At 40.1% G+C, this 19,675-nt stretch overlaps 2 protein-coding genes across 4 annotated transcripts; one reads left to right on the forward strand and one right to left on the reverse strand.

Annotated features, from left to right (window-relative positions):
* Nucleotides 1-2,847: 2,847 nt before the first annotated feature.
* LOC133983355 (NADH dehydrogenase [ubiquinone] flavoprotein 1, mitochondrial-like) lies at nt 2,848-4,758 on the forward strand. Its single transcript, XM_062422421.1, has 8 exons — nt 2,848-2,900; nt 3,027-3,210; nt 3,306-3,495; nt 3,639-3,851; nt 3,944-4,110; nt 4,196-4,277; nt 4,413-4,558; nt 4,663-4,758. The coding sequence occupies exons 1-8, from the start codon at nt 2,863-2,865 to the stop codon at nt 4,756-4,758; spliced, it is 1,116 nt and encodes a 371-aa protein (XP_062278405.1). The 5' UTR covers nt 2,848-2,862.
* A 335-nt stretch (nt 4,759-5,093) lies between these two features.
* Nucleotides 5,094-13,225, reverse strand: khdc4 (KH domain containing 4, pre-mRNA splicing factor). 3 transcript variants are annotated; one of them, XM_062422418.1, is made up of 14 exons: nt 13,079-13,225; nt 12,526-12,703; nt 11,214-11,342; nt 11,031-11,110; nt 10,888-10,940; nt 10,601-10,779; nt 9,900-10,111; nt 9,684-9,744; nt 8,508-8,568; nt 8,083-8,348; nt 7,647-7,787; nt 7,003-7,112; nt 6,812-6,897; nt 5,094-5,905 (listed from the first exon to the last, which is right to left on the reverse strand). In XM_062422418.1, the coding sequence occupies exons 1-14, from the start codon at nt 13,105-13,107 to the stop codon at nt 5,673-5,675; spliced, it is 1,818 nt and encodes a 605-aa protein (XP_062278402.1). In that variant the 5' UTR covers nt 13,108-13,225; the 3' UTR covers nt 5,094-5,672. The 3 variants fall into 3 exon arrangements, 2 of the variants coding, with proteins under 2 accessions (XP_062278402.1, XP_062278403.1); XR_009925372.1 differs by having other exon boundaries at nt 5,883-5,905; nt 7,003-7,084; XM_062422419.1 differs by lacking the exon at nt 5,094-5,905 and having other exon boundaries at nt 6,755-6,897; nt 7,003-7,084.
* Between the last annotated feature and the right edge of the window lie 6,450 nt (nt 13,226-19,675).

Here is a 19,675-nt window from a genome sequence, read left to right on the forward strand (position 1 = left end):
CACTCCATTTATTTGACAGCTAAAGTTACTTTTCAGATGAAGATTTAACAAGCGTTTCAATACAATACATTGTTGAGGATAAAACCAGTGGTTTCCAACCTTTTTGTCTTTTGACGTCTTACAAAAAGCAGTGTGTAGTCGGGCTCACATTTCAGATGTCTATGAGTTGTTAACAGCAACACCAAATAGTGATTTTTCCCTCTAAACATCTCAGATAGTTAAATTTAAATAAAAGTTCAAATTATCCAATATTTCACCAAAAATCAAAGATTAGAGAAAAAGTCCCAAAACTGAAAACTGATTTGTGTATCAGAACTTTGTTCAGTATATAAAGTAGTTGAAACTAGCTACACCTCTAGAAGCTACAACAGTAACATGCTGCTTACAAACTGATTGTATTAGTAATCTAAGGATGTCATATATAATAATATATCAGTCAGAGGGATTAAATGAGTAGGCCACTTTTACTTTAATAGTACCAATACTATTGTCCATTTTGCTGATAATCCTTATGCACTTTTACTTAAGTGGGATTTTTCATGCAGAATTTCACTTGTAATTTAGTATTTTTCAATTTGGTACTTTTACTTAAGTAAAGGATCTGAGTAGGCCTACGTCTTCTACCACTAGTACTTTTTAAGATATCTCAAGAAGACAGGATGTTCAAATTCAAGGGTGTATTAAAAGGCTTGTTCGGAAAAAAATAATGAGTAAAAACAAAATTGTGAAATTGAGCGTGTCAGTCAAGGGACATTTAATGGAGTCTGGACACAATTAATGGCTCTTGTTAAATCAATAACCCTGTAAATTATGCACAAAGTCCCTTAATTAAAGTGCTTTTAGACAATGATACTGACCCCTTAATTGCGTGCGTGTGTGTGTGTGTGTGTGTGTACCTGCAATGGGTACCTGTGGTGCAACATGGTCAGCTGGGATAGGATGTGACGTTCTTCGTTAATCCTCTTAGTTTAATTAGGCCGAACCAGCAGGCCTGACGCTGCAGCTCTTTAAACAGCAGAGGTTTGAAAAGTTGGTTTGATTGAATGAGAAGTCAAACGGAGACTCTGGAGAGAAAAGCTTTCAACAGTTTTCAGTGAGTTGCTGCTGATCGTCTTCGGCCCCCCTGCAGGATGCTGCATCTGCGGGTGCTGAGGGGCGCTGTGGCGCGTCAGGTGGCTCCGCGTCTGACCTACAGCACTGCAGCTCAGCTACAGGTAGGCCTGCAACCAAACTGCGTCCAAACTTCAGTATACATTTCTACTGTCGTGCATGTCCACCTCTGTTTGCTGGCATGCGAGAGGCATTTTTACACGCAGCTATTGGGTGGATGGTGGTTTTTCCATCCAATAGAAATAATTAACACAAAAACCCTTCCAATTAGCTAATTTATGGTGACGACATTCGGTTAGCTATTTGGAACAATTTAGAAAAGGTTTAATATTTTTTCAGCTTATTATATGACTAACAAAAAAAAAGAGGACACCCAAATGTTTAATAATCTCTTTAAACGTTTTTCTAAGTGAATATAAATCTTATTTATAACTGTTCCCCCCTTTTTTATTACAAAAATTAAAAATGATCAGATAGACATGACAAAGGAAAACAAAAGTAAACAAACAAACTGCCCAAAGCAGGGTGAATTGTTGTATAATATGGGGCACCTAAACTCCAGTAGATGTAGGATGATTGGACATTTGAGAAGTCATGATTCTGATCACATGACATCAAAGATTTTTGTTAACCCATTTGTTTTCCTGACTTTCATTTCTTTTAGGAAGACCAACACCCACTGAAGCTTAGTGTCCCACATTACAGCAATTCACCCTACACATATGCATGTCAGTTTGGACGATGACTGAAAGTCCCTCGATTAAAGTGTCCTCAGGTGGACTGAGGGTCACAAATAGACTATCGAGATAAGACCCATTAAAGCGAAGTCCTATACAGTCTGACACAATTAGCTTCTAAGTCCTAATACGGTTCAATAAAGGGCCCCCATATTTTAAGTAACCTGTGATGGATATTGGACTGAGTATACTGAATTTCCTCATTTTTTAAAGCGAGGAGGTGAATTTTCCAAGTATCTTTCATTTTTTTGTTTTGTTTTAGATTAGTTAGATGTTTGAATTGTATTGTCAGATAAATTGTATTTTTGATTGCAGAGTCCACTTATTACAGCTCATACTCACCGTGTTGTAGAAGTTATTGCCAGTTATGTTGTATATAAGTTGTATGAGTTGTGCCACTCGCCAAATGTTTTTAACTGTTATTAGTCAGTCTGATTTTAAAACTTTGAAAGCCTAAATCTTAAGCATCTAAATACAAATTCATAGATGTGTCATATGTAGAGTTCTTCAAATGGATATTTATATATTATATTCAATTTATTATATTTAATTTTATATAACTGAGATAATATAAATTATATTATACACAAGAATTAATAATAAAATCTGTAGATATGGCAGTTGTAATTCCTTCATTTGTAGTAATACTATCTCATATATCTGTCATTTCAATCATATCTGCCTTTTGTCTTCTGTTCTGTGACCAGGAAAAGCCCAAAAAGACCCAATTTGGTCCTCTGAGCGACGAAGATCGAATATTTACCAACTTATATGGCCGGCATGACTGGAGGTGAAAACATTTTCAGCACAACAACCTGAACTTGTGTCTAATGACCTGAATCTCTGTAGAAATACTTATCTCTCTCTCCCTTCTCCTTCAAGACTCAAAGGGGCACTCAAACGAGGTGACTGGTATAAGACTAAGGAGATTATACTGAAGGGACAAGACTGGATCCTGAATGAGGTGAAAATATCAGGGCTTCGGGGCAGAGGGGGCGCAGGCTTCCCAACTGGCATGAAGTGGAGCTTCATGAACAAACCCAGTGATGGCAGGTTGGAAAAGAAACTTTCCAGATCTGATTTGTCAGAGACATTTAAGGTACCTCCGCAAAGTAAAGATTGTTGTAGGACTGTTGATGCATGTCTGCACTGTGTGTCTCCTTCTCTCCTGTGTCCTAGGCCTAAGTACCTGGTGGTGAATGCTGATGAAGGGGAGCCAGGGACGTGTAAAGACAGAGAGATAATGCGTCATGACCCCCATAAGCTGATAGAGGGCTGTCTGGTGGCTGGAACAGCCATGGGTGCCCGTGCTGCATACATCTACATCAGAGGAGAGTTTTACAATGAGTCATCAAATCTGCAGGTATAGATAAGAAGATTGTCTGTCCATAGATTTAGTGTGTTTTATACTACATGTAGCAAACACATAGTTGTTTTTCCTTCTTTCTCTTCCAACAGGTGGCCATTAACGAAGCCTACAAAGCAGGGCTTTTAGGGAAGAACGCCTGCGGCTCAGGATACGACTTTGATGTGTTTGTGATGCGAGGAGCTGGAGCTTATATCTGCGGAGAGGAGACAGCCCTTATCGAGTCTCTGGAGGGCAAACAAGGGAAACCGCGACTCAAGCCACCATTCCCTGCAGACATAGGTGAGGTAAAAGCTGCATAATCTCCTGTATCTGGTTTCCTACAGGGATTAATTATGGTTTAAGAAATTAAAGAGCTAGGGTTATACTGTAATTATAGTTTTATAGGTTGTTATATTCACTAATTTGCATCGCTCTCCTTTAAGGGGTGTTTGGATGCCCGACAACAGTTGCCAACGTGGAGACGGTTGCTGTGGCTCCTGTGATCTGTCGTCGAGGCGGAGCTTGGTTTGCCAGCTTTGGGAGGGAGAGGAACTCTGGAACCAAGCTGTTCAACATCTCCGGTCATGTGAACACACCATGCACAGTGGAGGAAGAGATGTCAATCCCTCTGAGAGAGTTAATAGAGAGGCACGCAGGTGTGTGTTTACAGTCTGCCTTTGTGTTGATGTTGGTTTACTTTGCGAGATGTTGACATGATTTCCTCTCCCCTCTCGTGTGATTGGTGCAGGAGGAGTGAGAGGCGGCTGGGACAATCTATTAGGAGTGATCCCAGGGGGGTCCTCCACTCCCATCATCCCGCAGGACGTGTGCGATGATGTTTTGATGGATTTTGATGACCTGGTGCGTGCAGAGACTGCTCTGGGCACTGCTGCCGTCATAGTCATGGATAAATCGGTAAATAATTTCCTGCACAATGTACATCACAAATACACCACACCTTCAGTCTACAGACACTCAGTGGAACATATTTCTCCTCCAGACTGATGTGATCCGAGCCATCGCACGTTTGGTTGAGTTCTACAAACATGAGAGCTGTGGCCAGTGCACCCCCTGCAGAGAGGGTAAGGAACTGCAGGATTTATTTAACAGATTACAGCATGAAGTGACATTATGTTCACTGCCACATCGCCTCAACCTTTGCTTCTTCGTACATCTAAATAAGTGATATTTTATCTGTACTCTACGTCATCCCTAAGGAGTGGACTGGATGGATCAAATGATGTGGAGATTTGTTCGAGGAGAAGCAGCAGTTTCAGAGATCGACATGATCTGGGAGCTGAGCAAGCAGATAGAGGGACACACTATCTGTGCCCTCGGGGACGGAGCTGCCTGGCCTGTGCAGGTGATTGATTTACTGACCCAAACCAACAAATAGAGCTGCAGCATGAAACATAAAGTTCAAACAAGTACTAATTTACATTTTAAAGTACTTTTGTTCTTCCACAGGGGCTGATCCGCCACTTTCGGCCAGTCATGGAGGGCCGCATCACTCAATATAACAAGAAAAACCCTCCAAGAGAACCAGAGCTTGAGATGATCTGACACCAAATAGAAGTCCATTATTTATTATAGCTCATCATGATATACAGTATTTTTAATCTAGTTTTTAAATGTGAAAATATTTATATTCTTGTTAAGAATGCACAATGCAAGTTATACCGCATAAATTAAAGTTTCTTTCCATTTTAAGTTATAATTGCATAACCTACAGTCAACAGATAATAGAGAGATAATTTTGTCATAAATTCTGCAGAAAGTTAATCCACTGTTTATTCTGGAGGACACAACTGTCAACAGCTGATTGGCACACTTGATGATCCCTTTGCAAAGAGACTTTAATAAGGAAAAGGCACAATGCAATGAATTTAAAGCTCAAACACTGCAATAAATTAAGTTTATTTATTTCATAAAAGCATGAAATAAATGTAATAGGTTTACTACATATTAGTCCAATATCATCTGTACAAAAACACCAGAATAGCAAAGGATCGGTTGTTTGCCTTAGACATGGGAAGGAAAAGGGGATGAGAAAGTAGGAAATTGGGGATAAAATGAAAATTGATCGGTGATGTACAACATCAATGCCATGTAATATTGTTTTTACAAAGACGCCATATTCAAACACTCCAAGTTTGGGTTATCATTCCAATTAAAACAGGAGGCAGATTATCGCTCATCTGACCATCTATACATCCACAGAATTGTTTGAAGTGTCAGTCTTTTTAATGTTCATCTTCAAACTATCATGTGTGCACAGAAAAAAACAAACAGGAGTTTTCCAAAACATTAGGAAGTCCATTTGGACCCGAGTACTAAAATAATCCTGGGAACAACACAGTGCTGTTAGGATCCATGTGATGAATGAGTGATGAGTACTAGAAAAAGAAGGGCTCAGTTTGGGTGAACGTCCTGTAAGACTGGGCACAAAGCACTGAGGGAGTTTAGATTTTCCTGTTTTAGGGTGCCATCCAGAAAGGCATAGACTTCTGCTGTGGCTGTGTTTTAGCACGAGGGGGTGGTGGAGGTGGACAGCGATACCCTTGTGTCCAGCCTGAGGAGGTGGATGTGGGGGGAACTGCCCCAGGGTTACCTGGCCCTGAGGCTTTGGAGGTTGAGTGGTCTTCCTCTTCATCTGAGGAGTCGCCGGTGTACGCCACCAGACCTGTTTTCATTCTCTTCGCTGAAGACTCTGAAACAGGAAGAGGAGGAGCAAAACAAAAAAGAAGGGAGAAGTAGCACATTTGGAAAAGGAGGGAGAGAAAGACAAGAAGAGACACAAAAAAACCGGAGCAGCCACATGGTTTAAATAAGACAGTGCAAGTTAATTATATCCAAACACATTTCAGGGAGAAACAAGTAGTTAATAGATTTAAATAATGGTTTATGTCAGCACAGGAGAAGAGGGGCAGCCATTCGAAAGCAGCCATTGGTTGGTGGGGAGCGACAGCATAAGGGCCGTCCAATCGAGTGGCAGGACAGCGTCACAGGACGAGTCATGCCCCACCCCCAATCAGTGTCCGCCATCACCCCAGAGATACATGGAAGAGAAGAAAAACACAGAGAAAAAGAGAAAAACACAAAAACAGGAGAGATTCTCGTTAGTGAGGAAAGCAAACAAACGGGACACTCCAGACTGATGATGTCATCAGAACGGGAAGGTAAGGTGGTTAGACTTCTTGTGAAAGGACTGAACAAACGTCGAGTCATAGCTCCACCCTCACTATCTGGAGATTTCTAGTCACAGCAACAAAATCCTGGAAGAATCATAAAAAGCATCAGGGCCAGTGTAAAACTGAGCATGTGCGGTGCTGCTTTTATCCAATCTGCCAGATTACAAATCCTCAAAAAATTAAGATTCTGGGAAAACTATTTGCCTCAGTATAAATTTATAACGGCTTTATTAAAAAGCTTGAGTAACATGATTAACATTTTGAAACAGTCCGGTGGCCCAAGTGAGGATTTACTTTACTCTTTGCAGCGCTACATTAGGCTCTGAATAGATCCAGGCTAAGCTTACAGGGGCACAGTCCACAGTCAGGAACTGTGGATTTGGATTTGGGCAGGGATTTGTCAATCCATAGGATAATGCCCTTACCCACGGGGCCTTGCGGTGCCCTTCTCTCCTCCATCTTGGGTCTCACTCCATTCACAGGCAACAGGGGCGGAGGCATTAGCTGCCGACTGGACAACAGAAAGATGCTTTGAGTTTTTAGCATACAGACCGTGCAAACAATTTATCTGATTAATAAAATAAGAATTAAAACATTGTGTGTTAACTCTCTGTACCTGTCCCTCTCACTCGGCGGGCCAGAGGAACTTGGTGGTGGGGGTCCTGTAGTCTCGGGGCTGCCCACTGGGAAGCCTGCACCTAAATTAGTCATATGAATGGGTCCATGCTATGAGCAGAAAAACACACAGGCGCGATTAGCAGACATCCTTTACTAAACCCTGTCCTGACACTTCTATGTAACTAATTACTGGCTTTTAAAAAAAAATGTATTTTAAGTTATAGCTTACCACAAATATGTGACTATGTTCACAATTTTTCCCAGCCACCATGAAAGATACTTAAAGCTTATCATGAAAAATACCTTTTTCTGAAACTCCATATTACCACTAGAAGCACATAAGTGAACAACAACAGGGAACAGGCCACGCTGTCTCAACCAATGTATATAAAACATTTGAAGAAAAGGAAGGATATAATGGATTTTGTAGATAAATCGCAGACAGTGAAGCAGAAACGAAACTAAGGACTGAAACTAATTATGATTGGACTGACATGACACCAACTGCAGTAATGTAAAAACAAAGCACAAAAAAAAACACATGGGATGAGGGGTGTGTAAACTGGAGAAAAGAAAAAAATGGAAAAGCGGTAGAAAATGACAAAGTTTTGTATAAACAGAGCTGGAAAAGTAGTTGATCACCTGGTATCCAAGTAGGCCGCTGTCCCTTTCGTCTGGTACCTCCTCTGTGAAGCGTCTTTTCTGTGGGTTGCCTGGAGCAGCAGGTGGTGGAGCTTTGGGCGGCGCTGCAGCTGATGGAAGAAAGGGCACCGGAGGAAGAGTCTGCAGAGAAGAAAAAAATGTAAATATCAACTGCTTTGCATGTTTGCATGATACATATACGCATGCATCAGGTTTTCATAACTGATTTGGGAAATTTGTGCTACATGGGATTAATTTGTGAACACCTGACAAAGTGCTGATTTCATCCATGAAACATCAAATTATTTTAATAAATATAAGGAACCCATATGATTTACCTTTGTGATGTTTCTGTTTTTAATGCATTAGCAAAATACATCTAATTTTTCTATTAACCAAATCGCTTATTGTATAAAATAGAAGATTTCAGTCCTACCTGTGGCACAGGAGCAGGGGCAGGGGCAGGAACAGGAGCAGGGGCAGGAGCTGGAGTGGGGGCAGGTGCTGGGGCAAGGGGGAGGTGATACTGAGGGAGAACACCTGTGGGTGCTGCGGGAGGTATGAGAGGGGGGACAGCATAAGGTGGTACAGGTACAGGCTGAGGTGGGGGTACAGGCATGGGGTAGCCTGGCTGGTATCCTGCAGGGGGATAATAAGGAGGCTGTGGTAGCATTCCATTCACCACCGGAGGCTGCGCAAAGCCTGGAGGAAGAAGACGAGGGAGACAGATCATGTCAGGCTCACTCAGTGATTTCTAGAATCAGATATGTGTGACATGAAATATTACAACTGTTAGTTGAGGCAAAGCAGCACTATATTATTTTAGTCTAAACCACGTAAAGTCAACAAGCTGTAGCGGACCTTGTTGCGTTGGCATCATGGTGCTCATTTGATTGAGGAAGCGAGAATACTCTGCATGGACCTAGAGAAAGAGAACAAAGTACAAGAGGTGTCATGGTGGTTCAAGGAACAAAAACAAAAACAGAAAACTGTTGTAACCATATCAGCACTTAAAACAAAACTGCAACATACGTCAGTATTATAAATGAAACCTACGCATGCTTACTTATGTTCCAATAGAAACCCAAACTTGTGGTATTGTGGTATAGAACATACAGAATACTTGCACAACTATTTACGGTTTCATAACGGTTACATGCTAAAATGCAGGGCTGCAACTAACGATTATTTTCGTTTTAGATTACTCTGTTGATTATTTTCTCAATTAATTGATTAGTTGTTTGGTCCATAAAATGTCAAAATGTCGATTTATGTTTCCCAGAGGCCAAGGTGGCATACTCAAATGTCTTGATTTGTCCCCACCAACAGTCCACAACCCAAAGACATTCAGTTTACTGTCATAGAGGACTAAAGAAACCAGAAAATATTCACATTTGAGAAGCTGGAATCAGAAAATTTGCTCCCTTTCTTTCTGGGTAGGAAAAGTGAAGAAGCAGCACTGCCCCTACCTCATTACCATCATTAAGGTGCCCTTGAGCAAAGCCCTTAGCCCCAACTGCTCAATGGCTTATCTTAGTGGCACATCTGACAAATCAATGACTCCATTCATACCACAAGGAAGTGCATGTTTCTTTGTTTTGGACACTGACTTGAGCTTTGTATGCCACAGTTGGGTGGCAACAACATTAACTTTTGTGACTGGAGAATGTGAACATGTCATTAGTGGCCATTAGTGATATTACTAATTAAAATACTGAGCATAAATAACCATATTAACTGACAACTGTCAAGTTGGTAGGCTTATGTAATAATAGTTACGTCTGTGCTGCTGGTTTAAGCAAATGTTTTTTAAGTTGGAATAATGCTGCTGTGACAAGTGTGCATATAAACTTATTAATAATACTTAATTCATTGTAACTGAATAATACTCATCAGCAATCACTTCTAAGGAAATCACATCTCCACTGGCCTATAGTTAATTAGGTCTGTAGGTACTTTAAGACTGCCAGTTGTAGAACGAAAAGCAGAGACAAAGTATTATGGTAAATCATTTTACAGTAACAGGAAATTACTCACTGTCTGAAGAAGGTTTTCACACAATGTTTTTGCTGCTGCGAGTCCTTCTGGTTTAGGGTGACTGGAAAGGAAAAAGACTAAATTTAGTTCTTGTGAACCCGCATGGCTGCAAATAACTATAGGCTAACTGTGGCTGACTCTATTACTGTATTAACAGAATTAACCCCTCCCCAGCAAAGGTTCTTAGACTTTCTTAATTTATAGTGCAACACTCACCTGATGTAGATGTACATGGGTTCAAAGGCCTCTCGTCCAGAAGCGGGCTCCAAACAGCCCGATCCTTTTCCTCTGAGGAAGACTTTGGCCCCAGTCTCAGCCTGAATGTGCTGCAGGTACGAACAGCCTGGGCCCTCAACCCGCTCTTTGACCACAAACCCCAGGATAGCGTGCTCCAGGCCCACAAAGAGTTTATCTTGAACATAGTGCATCTGAGACAGAAAACAACATAAGGGCATTAATACAACTATATCCTGTAGGTTATTACAACCCTCCAACATCCAAGTGTGTGGGGGAGTATTTAGCCAATCTACTACAAATCACATCTATTTTACAGTAGATTGTAGTAGTATTGATTTTACTTGAAAGAGTTTTTTAAACTTCTATACAGTCACTGTTTAAATGAAAACTAACTTGCAGTAACTTAAAACTAAAAAAAAAAAAAAACTTTTAAAAAGTTATCACATCAATCTGTCTTTTTTGATTACAGCAGACTTGCATGGCAATGCAGTCAAAAGCACAGATCTTCCAGGATGTTGTGCTCAAAAGCTCCAAAATCAGAGCTTTCACATTCAGCTCACAAACTGAAACTAAGTCATTATCATTTTAGGGGTGTTGCAGTTTTGTACTTATCTCCTTAATCTAATGATGGCAACATCTTGGTTCTTAAAAGTAAATCGACAAAAAAGAAACTGTCTTACCCCTGACTGAAAGTGTGGTTTGTGGTGGGTCATGGGGGGCAGCGAGGGTGGAGGCGGGTTGTGTTGCTGGTAAACTGTGACTGAAGCCCCGCTGGGGGAGAAGGATACAGATGTTGACGAAGCAGTTGCAGCTTTCACGACGCCATTGGTGATGATCTCCTTGATTCTATTGACTGCTCCTGAAGAGCAAGGGAGTGAAATCATCAGTCTGTAATCATCATCAGTCACCATCTGTAGAAGAACATGAATTCATGAATGATTAAAGATAAGGGTGAGGAAGTACTCACTGTCAACAAGCTCTCGAGTCTGTCCTTGTACATGCAGATACAGAGGTCGATCCCTGTGTGGAAGAGCAGAGAGACTGTTAAATATTATTCAGCAGGAGGTGGTTTTCATGATCAACTATTGAGAATGAGAGGTCAGTAGTCACCCTGGGAGAGCTTTGCCCTTCTCCTCTGCTGTCATGTAACGCCCTCTGGTTGAAACAGCAGCACCGCTCACTTTACTGATCTGCAGATAAACCAAGAGAGGTGCAGTACACATCAATAACCAATCAACGAGCTGATTCATGAACTTCATTCTGTAAGATATGATTATACACATTGCTGCTGACCTCATCCTGTGTTTGTCCACGCGTGAGGAGATTCCTACAGGTGATTGGGACATCATTGATCTCAACCTCAGCTACCACCAGGTCATCCTTGGCTTTGGTTGGCACTGGAGGCTTCCCAATACTCACAGGCTGAGAGAGGAAGGAGAGTCAAGTGATATATGTGTTTGTTTAAGGTGGCACTATTTTGAAGAATGTTCTCATATTGTTGAAGAAACTTGTGAATGAGGCAATTTTAATCATAGTATAATGTACTCAATACTGGCTCTTATAAAAATATGAGAAGATAAGTCCTTAGAGACAACACAAAATATTTTTTAATACCAAAAGTAAGAAGTATACAATGAACAGTGAGGAACACATGTTTATCATCAGCATAACCCTTTGACATAACTCTCAGATACACAGTGGAAATATGTCTTCCCCTTATTACTACATAGCAATAATGGAGTCATACATCTCCCAGACTGTTTTCTGAAATGCTTAACACCAACTGAAAAGGACAGTTTCAATTTGACACCCCATCATAATGAAATTAACACCAACTCAACACTTATGCAAATTGTTTCCTAGAACTTACATGCTGTAACATGATTTTGAGCTCTGCCCAAATATAAAATCTAGCACTCTCATACTGTATAGTATGGGTGGTCAATGTTATAATAATTTTCTATAACAATGTCACCAAATTTTGGCAATTCATTACAATGGCACAGTAACCCCATTAATCCAGTATTGCCAAGAAACAACTCTGTTCTCTGATTGGCAATATTGTCCACAAAGGCTTTACAACCAGATATACTGTGCTACACAGATGACTATCATGTAACAAATGGGCTGAAACTAACAATTATAATCATTATCATTTACTCTGACTTTAAGTTCATTTCAGAAAAAGTAGGACAAATATGCCCGTCACAGCTTTCCAGTGCATTAGTTGTTGTAATTCAGTTCATAATCATAATAATGTATTACAAAGAAAAACAGCTAATTATCACAGAGTCATTTTTTCCTCTACTTTGCTTGAAAAAAGACAGAAACAATAAATCTCTTATAAGATTGTTGTTGATTATCCTTTTGTTGAGGTACTTTTAAAATACTAGACTACTCATTGCAGCTCTGAAAAACAGTGTAGACAAATCTCTGAGGGTTGACAAGGTTACATGGCGTCAAAGTGCTTATCATCACATTTCTCAACTCTAATAACATAGTCTGATTATCCTGCTTTAGAGCTGTCTGGGTTTTTAAATTAATTATAAGATTATTTCATAAGAGCCTGAAACCTGTGACACTGTTCTGTAATGCTGCTTATTACCTTCTCAGGGGGTCCCGGGGTGCCTATCTGAGAGGGTTTGAGCTTGCCCTTGGCCACCAGCATGGCATTAATCTTGGCAGCCACAGCAGCTGCAGCATCCAGAGCCCCGGTAGGTGCAGCTTCAGCCTCCCCCATCCCACCGGAGCCCGGGCCCGGCTGGTCCCATTTGCTCCGGCGGCTGAACAACAAAACACACACACACACACACACAAAACACATGACAAAAATGGCGTGATTTGGTGTGCTGAAGTAGGAAAAAAAGCGAGGTTTAACGAAGTTAACCCTATTTAAAAACACCTGCCTTTTGCCAGATAATGTAACGATGTTAATGACAAGTCGTACTCCTTCTTAGCCCCTCCAAATATTCTGGCATATTATGATAATTAACAGGTATACAAATTCAGGTGCTCTGTAGATCAACATTCATTCTTGGTGATTATTTTGTATAACTAGCTAACTAGCATTAGCCCAGCTAGCAGCGGCAGCTAACTGGAAGCGTCTACAAACAACACGGAAATAGAAATATAAAAACCTTCCACTGTGACACACTCACCCGCCGTTTTGGCTTCCACAATATGACATCAATATCCTGTCAAACTGTGTTTCAATCAATGCAAAAATAAATGTGAGAAACCACCACTTGTTTTTATATCACTCAGCTTATTGAGTGGGCTGTACTGTTAGCCACCGCTATGTAGCCTCTTCTTCTTCTTTAGTGTTGATTCGGTGGTTAACCAGCCAGTTTAGAGGTGCATTACCGCCACCAACAGGATTGAACTGGAACAAGAGGTTATACAGGAAATAAAAAAATAAAAAAAATTAGATTGTTTTAGTTAAACTAGTATCTTTTAAAAATTTAAAAACGTCACGGTATATTTTGCCTGCTGTTTTCACTAAGAGACCTGAAAATAAAAAGTCATAGTCTTTTGCCTACTCAATGACCTAAGAAGTAGATTTTTCTTGAAATTGTCTTTTCGACTATTTGTAGTTGGCTACAGTCTTAGTATATTCCCATTTTATTTTACCTCGAAAGGCCATTGAGGAGGAATCCTCATTTGCTATGTTGTCAAGAAACGATAAGAGCAACACAACAACAAACAAAGTGCAAAACAATATTAAGTAAAATAAAACAAGAGAAATAAATAAAATAAAATATCAGGAAAAACAAAATACAATAAAACAATGAATAATACAAGTAAACAAATAAGATACGGTGAAGTTTAAAACTTTTGCAATCAATTAAAATAAGGTCTAAGAGCCTTTGAACAGCTGTAGTGGTGGTAAGAAAATCAAATTTTAAGGCCTTTTGCAAATTATTCCAAGTGTAAGGTGCATTATAAGAGAATGAAATTTTTCCTATTATTGACTATAACTGACAATGCTGTTGTAACGCAATAATTTTCCTCAGGGTATCAACAAAGTCTATCTATCTATCTATCTATCTATCTATCTATCTATCTATCTATCTATCTATCTATCTATCTATCTATCTATCTATCTATCTATCTATCTATATATCTATCTACCTATCGCTGCATGTGCAAATTATTGACTGTATATAAATATGGAGTCATGACAGCTCCCCAAAAATGAAGCCAAAACATCTGGATCGTTTAATGGTGGCTGGCTGCAGTAGGTCATGTCCCGCCAGGTACATTTTTCCCAAAGATGATTTCTGTCATTTTACGTAGTTCTCATGATGCTGATGTATGTTCAGTCGCTCATTTTTCTGATAAGTTTCTTTTTAATTAGTTATTTGATGATATAAAAAGGGGTGTGGCGTCATGGTGTACAGCTGTAACAGCCACTCTTAACCCTCTATCAGACGTCGGGATGGCTGAGGGCGCGTGACCCGTTCTGGCTTCAAATATAGCCTACCTAATGTCACACAGCAAGATGGCAGCTTTCAGAAAGGAGATAGTTTGGCTTCAGTTTTGCATAGCGGTAGGAAGCGGAGAAGTGTCATCCATATGTATATACAGTAAACAGTGCCCACCCTGTATCAGGATCTCTGGAGCCATCTGTGAATATAAACTCTAAGACTGAAAAATACTGATCAAAATAGTTTTTGTCCGGACATTTCTCTGATTTGTATTTCACTTCCTGTTGTGTGTTTAAATACGGGAAAGGGAAACAGCCAGAGATGAATGTAATGTAAGAAAATTGTTTTCTGCCTTTGCATCACCAATCTATGCATACATTGTGAAATGTATGTCATTATGTTTCCAGCATTCTGCTAAAACACTCTTGGCAGGATGTGTAATCACTTTGCCCCCAACCAGTATGCCAGCATGCTTATTGTGTCTGCCTCCAGTTAATAATGATAACGTTGTTTGTTAATACAGCCACTAGGGGGCGCCAGACACCAGCTCATGTTTTCTATAACGCTTCACAGAAGTGCAGGTGTGGAGCTGCTGCCTCACCTGTCACCTGTCCTGTGACAGCAGAGACAGAGTTTCCTGCCTGGAGTTGCAGCACATCTAGCTTCATTTACCAAAGAGACATCCTAAAGAAAGTCCAGGACTTCTGAGAGTAGCCAAGGTAAGTGTGAGCATCTATACTTCTTAAATTGTCTTTTTAAAGATTGTAACATGACCGAATTGCAAGTCCCTCTCTTACCTGTTTAAATCGTGTTTCATGATTGTTTCTGAACATTGATTTGTGCTTTACTAAAGGATTTTCCATTTGTGTCACTGTTAAAAAAAAATATAATGCAAGCTCACATTTAGTTGGACTGTCCCTCATGTTTGAATGCATGATGTGTTACCTGAATTGGTTTATAAAACAATCTCACATCAAGGTCCATTTGGTAGCAAGCATATCACATGATCTTCATCAGTGGATGGATGATTTTTGCGCACAGTTGTCATGAAATTGCAGATGTTCATATTTCCATTTTCCATTTTCCACCAGTTCTGGAGCTTTTGGTAATTTACTAAACTGGCCATAATGTTATTTTGTCAATTTCTGTTGCTGTGGTCAAAATGAACCTCAACTTAGATCCACAATTAAGTAAGTTAATATGATACATAATATTATATATGCTAATGGATGTTAAAGAATAGCTTGATTTATTGCTCGCCCAACTCTAATTTCCAAATTAGACATGCATATATAATGCTGACTACCTAGAAAGTAAGTGTATTTTAGATCATTGGTATAATTACAGACCTATCAAGTCAAACACAAATGAAAGAAAAACAACTATTTTGTGTGCCGTTATTCCCAGAGTGATATATTTGGTTATATACTGGCTATAATTGTTTTTTGAACCTGTGCTTCTTTTGCAAGTGGATCACAAACTGAATTGCTTCAGAAGTCTTTTAATCTTAACCCGTTTGTCATAACTTCAGGCTAGACAGTCAGGTCCGTGCCAACGATCCTGTTTGGTCCTAAAGTCTAACACAGGTTGTGTTGTCAGTAGAGGAGGATGAGATTAATCTCCATCCTATTCAAAGAGAAACACCAGAGCATCACACTGGCGTCCTCCCAGTTTGTTCTTATGTACAAGGTTACTGAGAGTCACGGCAGCAGGTACAGGTGTTTAGTTACTGACCACCCGGGAACTTAGAGACCTGGGCTGGAGGTGCAGGTTACTGTGGAAGGTGAGAACGCTGTGAGGGGGCGACATGGATCAACAGATTGAACAACCGGCCGCCCTCGTTGAATTTCTTTTGTGTGGTGTCGCCAGGTGTTGAAAACAGCCCACAAAACTCTGCTTTCGTGAGTTTGATTAGGATCCAGGTGTGTCATGGGGACATAAGAAGAATTGGCTTGCTTTAAAAGGCTCAGTGTTAGTTTCACAAATCACAATAGTGGATTTGTATTTCAGACTGAAGTTATTTTTTACTTTGCCATCTTTTATATTTTATCCTGTTTCTCTAATTTAGCAGATTTTTGTGCAACTGCGCTTTTCAGTATTTGTGTAATATGAATTGAGAACTGCAGGGCTATTTCAAGTGAACAGTCACATAGTTGAGTTGCTATCAACTTCATTTACCCTTTCTTTTGTAGTCTTGCATTTTTCACCTTTAAAAATGATTTAGTTTGAACTTTCTCCTCCCATTTTTAAGTTGTAAAGATCAAATTTGAAATTTGGATTGTTGGTCAGTACAAAACAAGACATTTGAAGACATCACTTTGGGCTTTGGGAAACAATGATTGACATTTTTCAAAAATTCAAAAAAATAAATTTTACGGATTAAACAACTATTTAATTGAGAAATTAATCAATCGATAATAATGAAAATAATTATTAGTTGCAGCCATAATCATGATCAAGTTACAGTAGTTGAGTTGGATGCATCACTTTTTTTTACTAGGTATGAATAGTTCTGACAGCTACAAAATGGTTGTGTATATGTATTCTGCTGTATGTTTAGATTTACATAAAGATCATAGTGATAAATAACAGTTCCTGCTGAAGTATTTGCTCTTCACTGGGTAAACAGAGTTTGTCTGACAGTACCGACCCCTCAGGAGGTGTCCTCTCCTCTGGGGGCACTGTTACTGGGGTGGGTCAGTTACTGAGCCACCCAAGTTCAGCTGGTGCATAGACAGACCAGGGGAAGAACATATGTTGTGTAACAGAGACACGTGGAGTAATTTCAGCCATTTTACAGCTGTTACTAGCTGCTGCTGATAAAATCTTCAAGTTAACTGATATAATCTTAAAGTACACTGCATCATGTTTGTAAATATTCCGCATTAGTGACCCAAAAGACTAACTTTATACATTCATGATAAATGATTGGTGTAGCATAAGGAATTCTACATAGAGTGTCCTTGAAAAATGCACACAGAGGAAAATGTGAAGGTTAAGACAATCTAAATAATGCCACCATAGAGAAAAATTAATAGTTTAAGAAAGTGTTGTATATGGTACAGGTATTGAGTCTCAGCTTTCCCATGTTCAGTTTGTGCACAGCTTTTTGCATTTGTGATGTTGTTTATCATTGAGGATGAAATGTCTCTTTCCTGTGCTGTGAGTCACTAATGCCACACAGAAACACTTCTGGCTGCCAGAATATAATTATCAGCCTGGACAGCTTGAACACATATGGGATGTAGTAGAGCTGCATAGTTCACTGATTATTCGATTGACAGGAAATTCGTCAACAGTTTTAAGAATTTACTAATTGTCAAAAGTAAGAGCCATCTTTAAACCAAAAAATCCACTTTAATGGATGGCTGCGGGTTCTTAAAATTTAGAATTTGCTGGATTTTTTCTTTTTTTACATTATTGTAAATTCAATAATTTGGGGTTTTAAACTGTAAGACAAAATTGGATGATGTTACTTTGTGCTCTAGGACATTGTAATCATCGCTTTGAATTGTTTTTGTAATGTTTTATAGACGGAGGGATGTGATGCAACAAATGGATGTTATGATGTCTGAACTTGAATCCATTAAAGGTGGCAAGTAATGATTTGGTTGCAAATATGAAGTGTTTGCTGTTATTTTATTTCACCTGCAGGTGGCACTTTAACACTCTAACTGTGAGTTTTCAAAGTGCTCTTCAACCTTCACTCTCAAATAAGGGAAGCTACTGCTATTTTTTTTACCTGCTGGACCTAATCAATTTATACTTAATGCTTTCACTTTAGTATGCCTAAAACTTAACTTTTTATTCTGACACCGCTGAATGAAATCACTCATAGCTGCTGTTTGTTTGTTTAAAATACAACTTTGGCACAGCAAGCAGAAATTATTTTGGGAGTATTAATATTTATATACCTTCATTCTCAACAGTGTGATAGAAATACATAATGTCCCTCCTCCCTGCATGCTGAACCAGGGGGTTCAGATGTGTGTAGTGCCAGAGGGTCAGAGGTCAGGGGAGCTTTGACGCCTGAGTTGACAGGGATGACTGTTTGTGGGCAGTGTGCTGCGAGAGGAGGAGGCGAAGGGAGAACAGAGAATCGGTGAAACACAGGGAGAGGGATAAGAGGCAAGAGGGGTAGACGTGCCATATTTACTGTCTTTCCTAGTAAGAGCCCAAGTGCGAACCGTAATGTGTATGTTGGTTGATGTAACCTCCGGCCTTCAAGGCACACAAGCCTGGGTCTGGCCTGATCCTGGCGGCTGACACGGAGGTGTGAAGTCAGGGGACGTGATGGGGAGGAGGGCACCTCACGGTGGGGTTGCCACGGGTAAAACAAAGAAACACTGTGAGTGCCTAGATTTCAGTGTTTGCTGTCAAACCAGCAATTACAAGCAGATTTTTTTAATACTGTGTTGACTACATGTGCCGGTATCATAAACTTGAGTTTGTGATCTCACTGTGTTGAAAGCTATTGATTTAATGAAGATTTCAGTACAATCTTAAAGTTTTTCATATTGCAAAAACTTACAGTGAAACCTTTAAACTTTAACGTTCTATAAGGTGAGAGCAGAGTAGCAAGAGTGTTGGCGAGACAGAAAGTGTACAGGGGACAGAAAGTGATTGAGAGAGGGAAAACAGATGGGGAGATTGAATTTTAGAGGAGAGCAGGCAGAGGAGGAGGGCTAAGGGAATCTTTTTTGTGTATGTCTGGAGAGAATGGGAGCCTCTTATACGCCTCACAGCATGAGTTTGGCCTGGGCTGCGGCCTTGTCTCGTCTAAACGGCGGGGTGCTTTCCTGAGAGGGCTGCCCAGGGGAGGGGCACCTGCACCAGCCTCAAACACTGGTCAAAAGGAGGGCCTGACAGGCGGAGCAAGGGGTGCCGGGATGGAAAGATGCTTGGTAGTTCCAGGAAGTGGACATGTGCTGGATTTATGAAATCCTCAGGTAGAGCAGAGCGGTGCTCACAAAGAAAATATTTGTCCTCCTGTTTTCCCAGAAGACTAGAGAGGATCAGGACACTGCCTGCTATCTGAGGATGAAATAAAAGGGCAGGAGGACAAAAGTTATGTTTGGAGCGAGTCAGCTGGCAACTACCAACACATACAACACAAAGTTTATAGATTGTCCAGCCTGCCAACTGAGACAATATTTTCCATCTATTTGGTTGGGTTGACCAAACATTGTGGATTTGAAGTTTATCAAACACTCAGTCATCCCCGCAGACTTGAGGGAGGACTTAATCATCTGATATATAGAGTTTTCGAATACACAGAAACCCAAAACCTGTCCACTATGCACCCTCGAAAACTGAACAACAAGCTGT

The sequence above is a fragment of the Scomber scombrus genome, chromosome 7 (genome assembly GCF_963691925.1).
Source record: "Scomber scombrus chromosome 7, fScoSco1.1, whole genome shotgun sequence".
Taxonomy (NCBI): domain Eukaryota; kingdom Metazoa; phylum Chordata; class Actinopteri; order Scombriformes; family Scombridae; genus Scomber; species Scomber scombrus.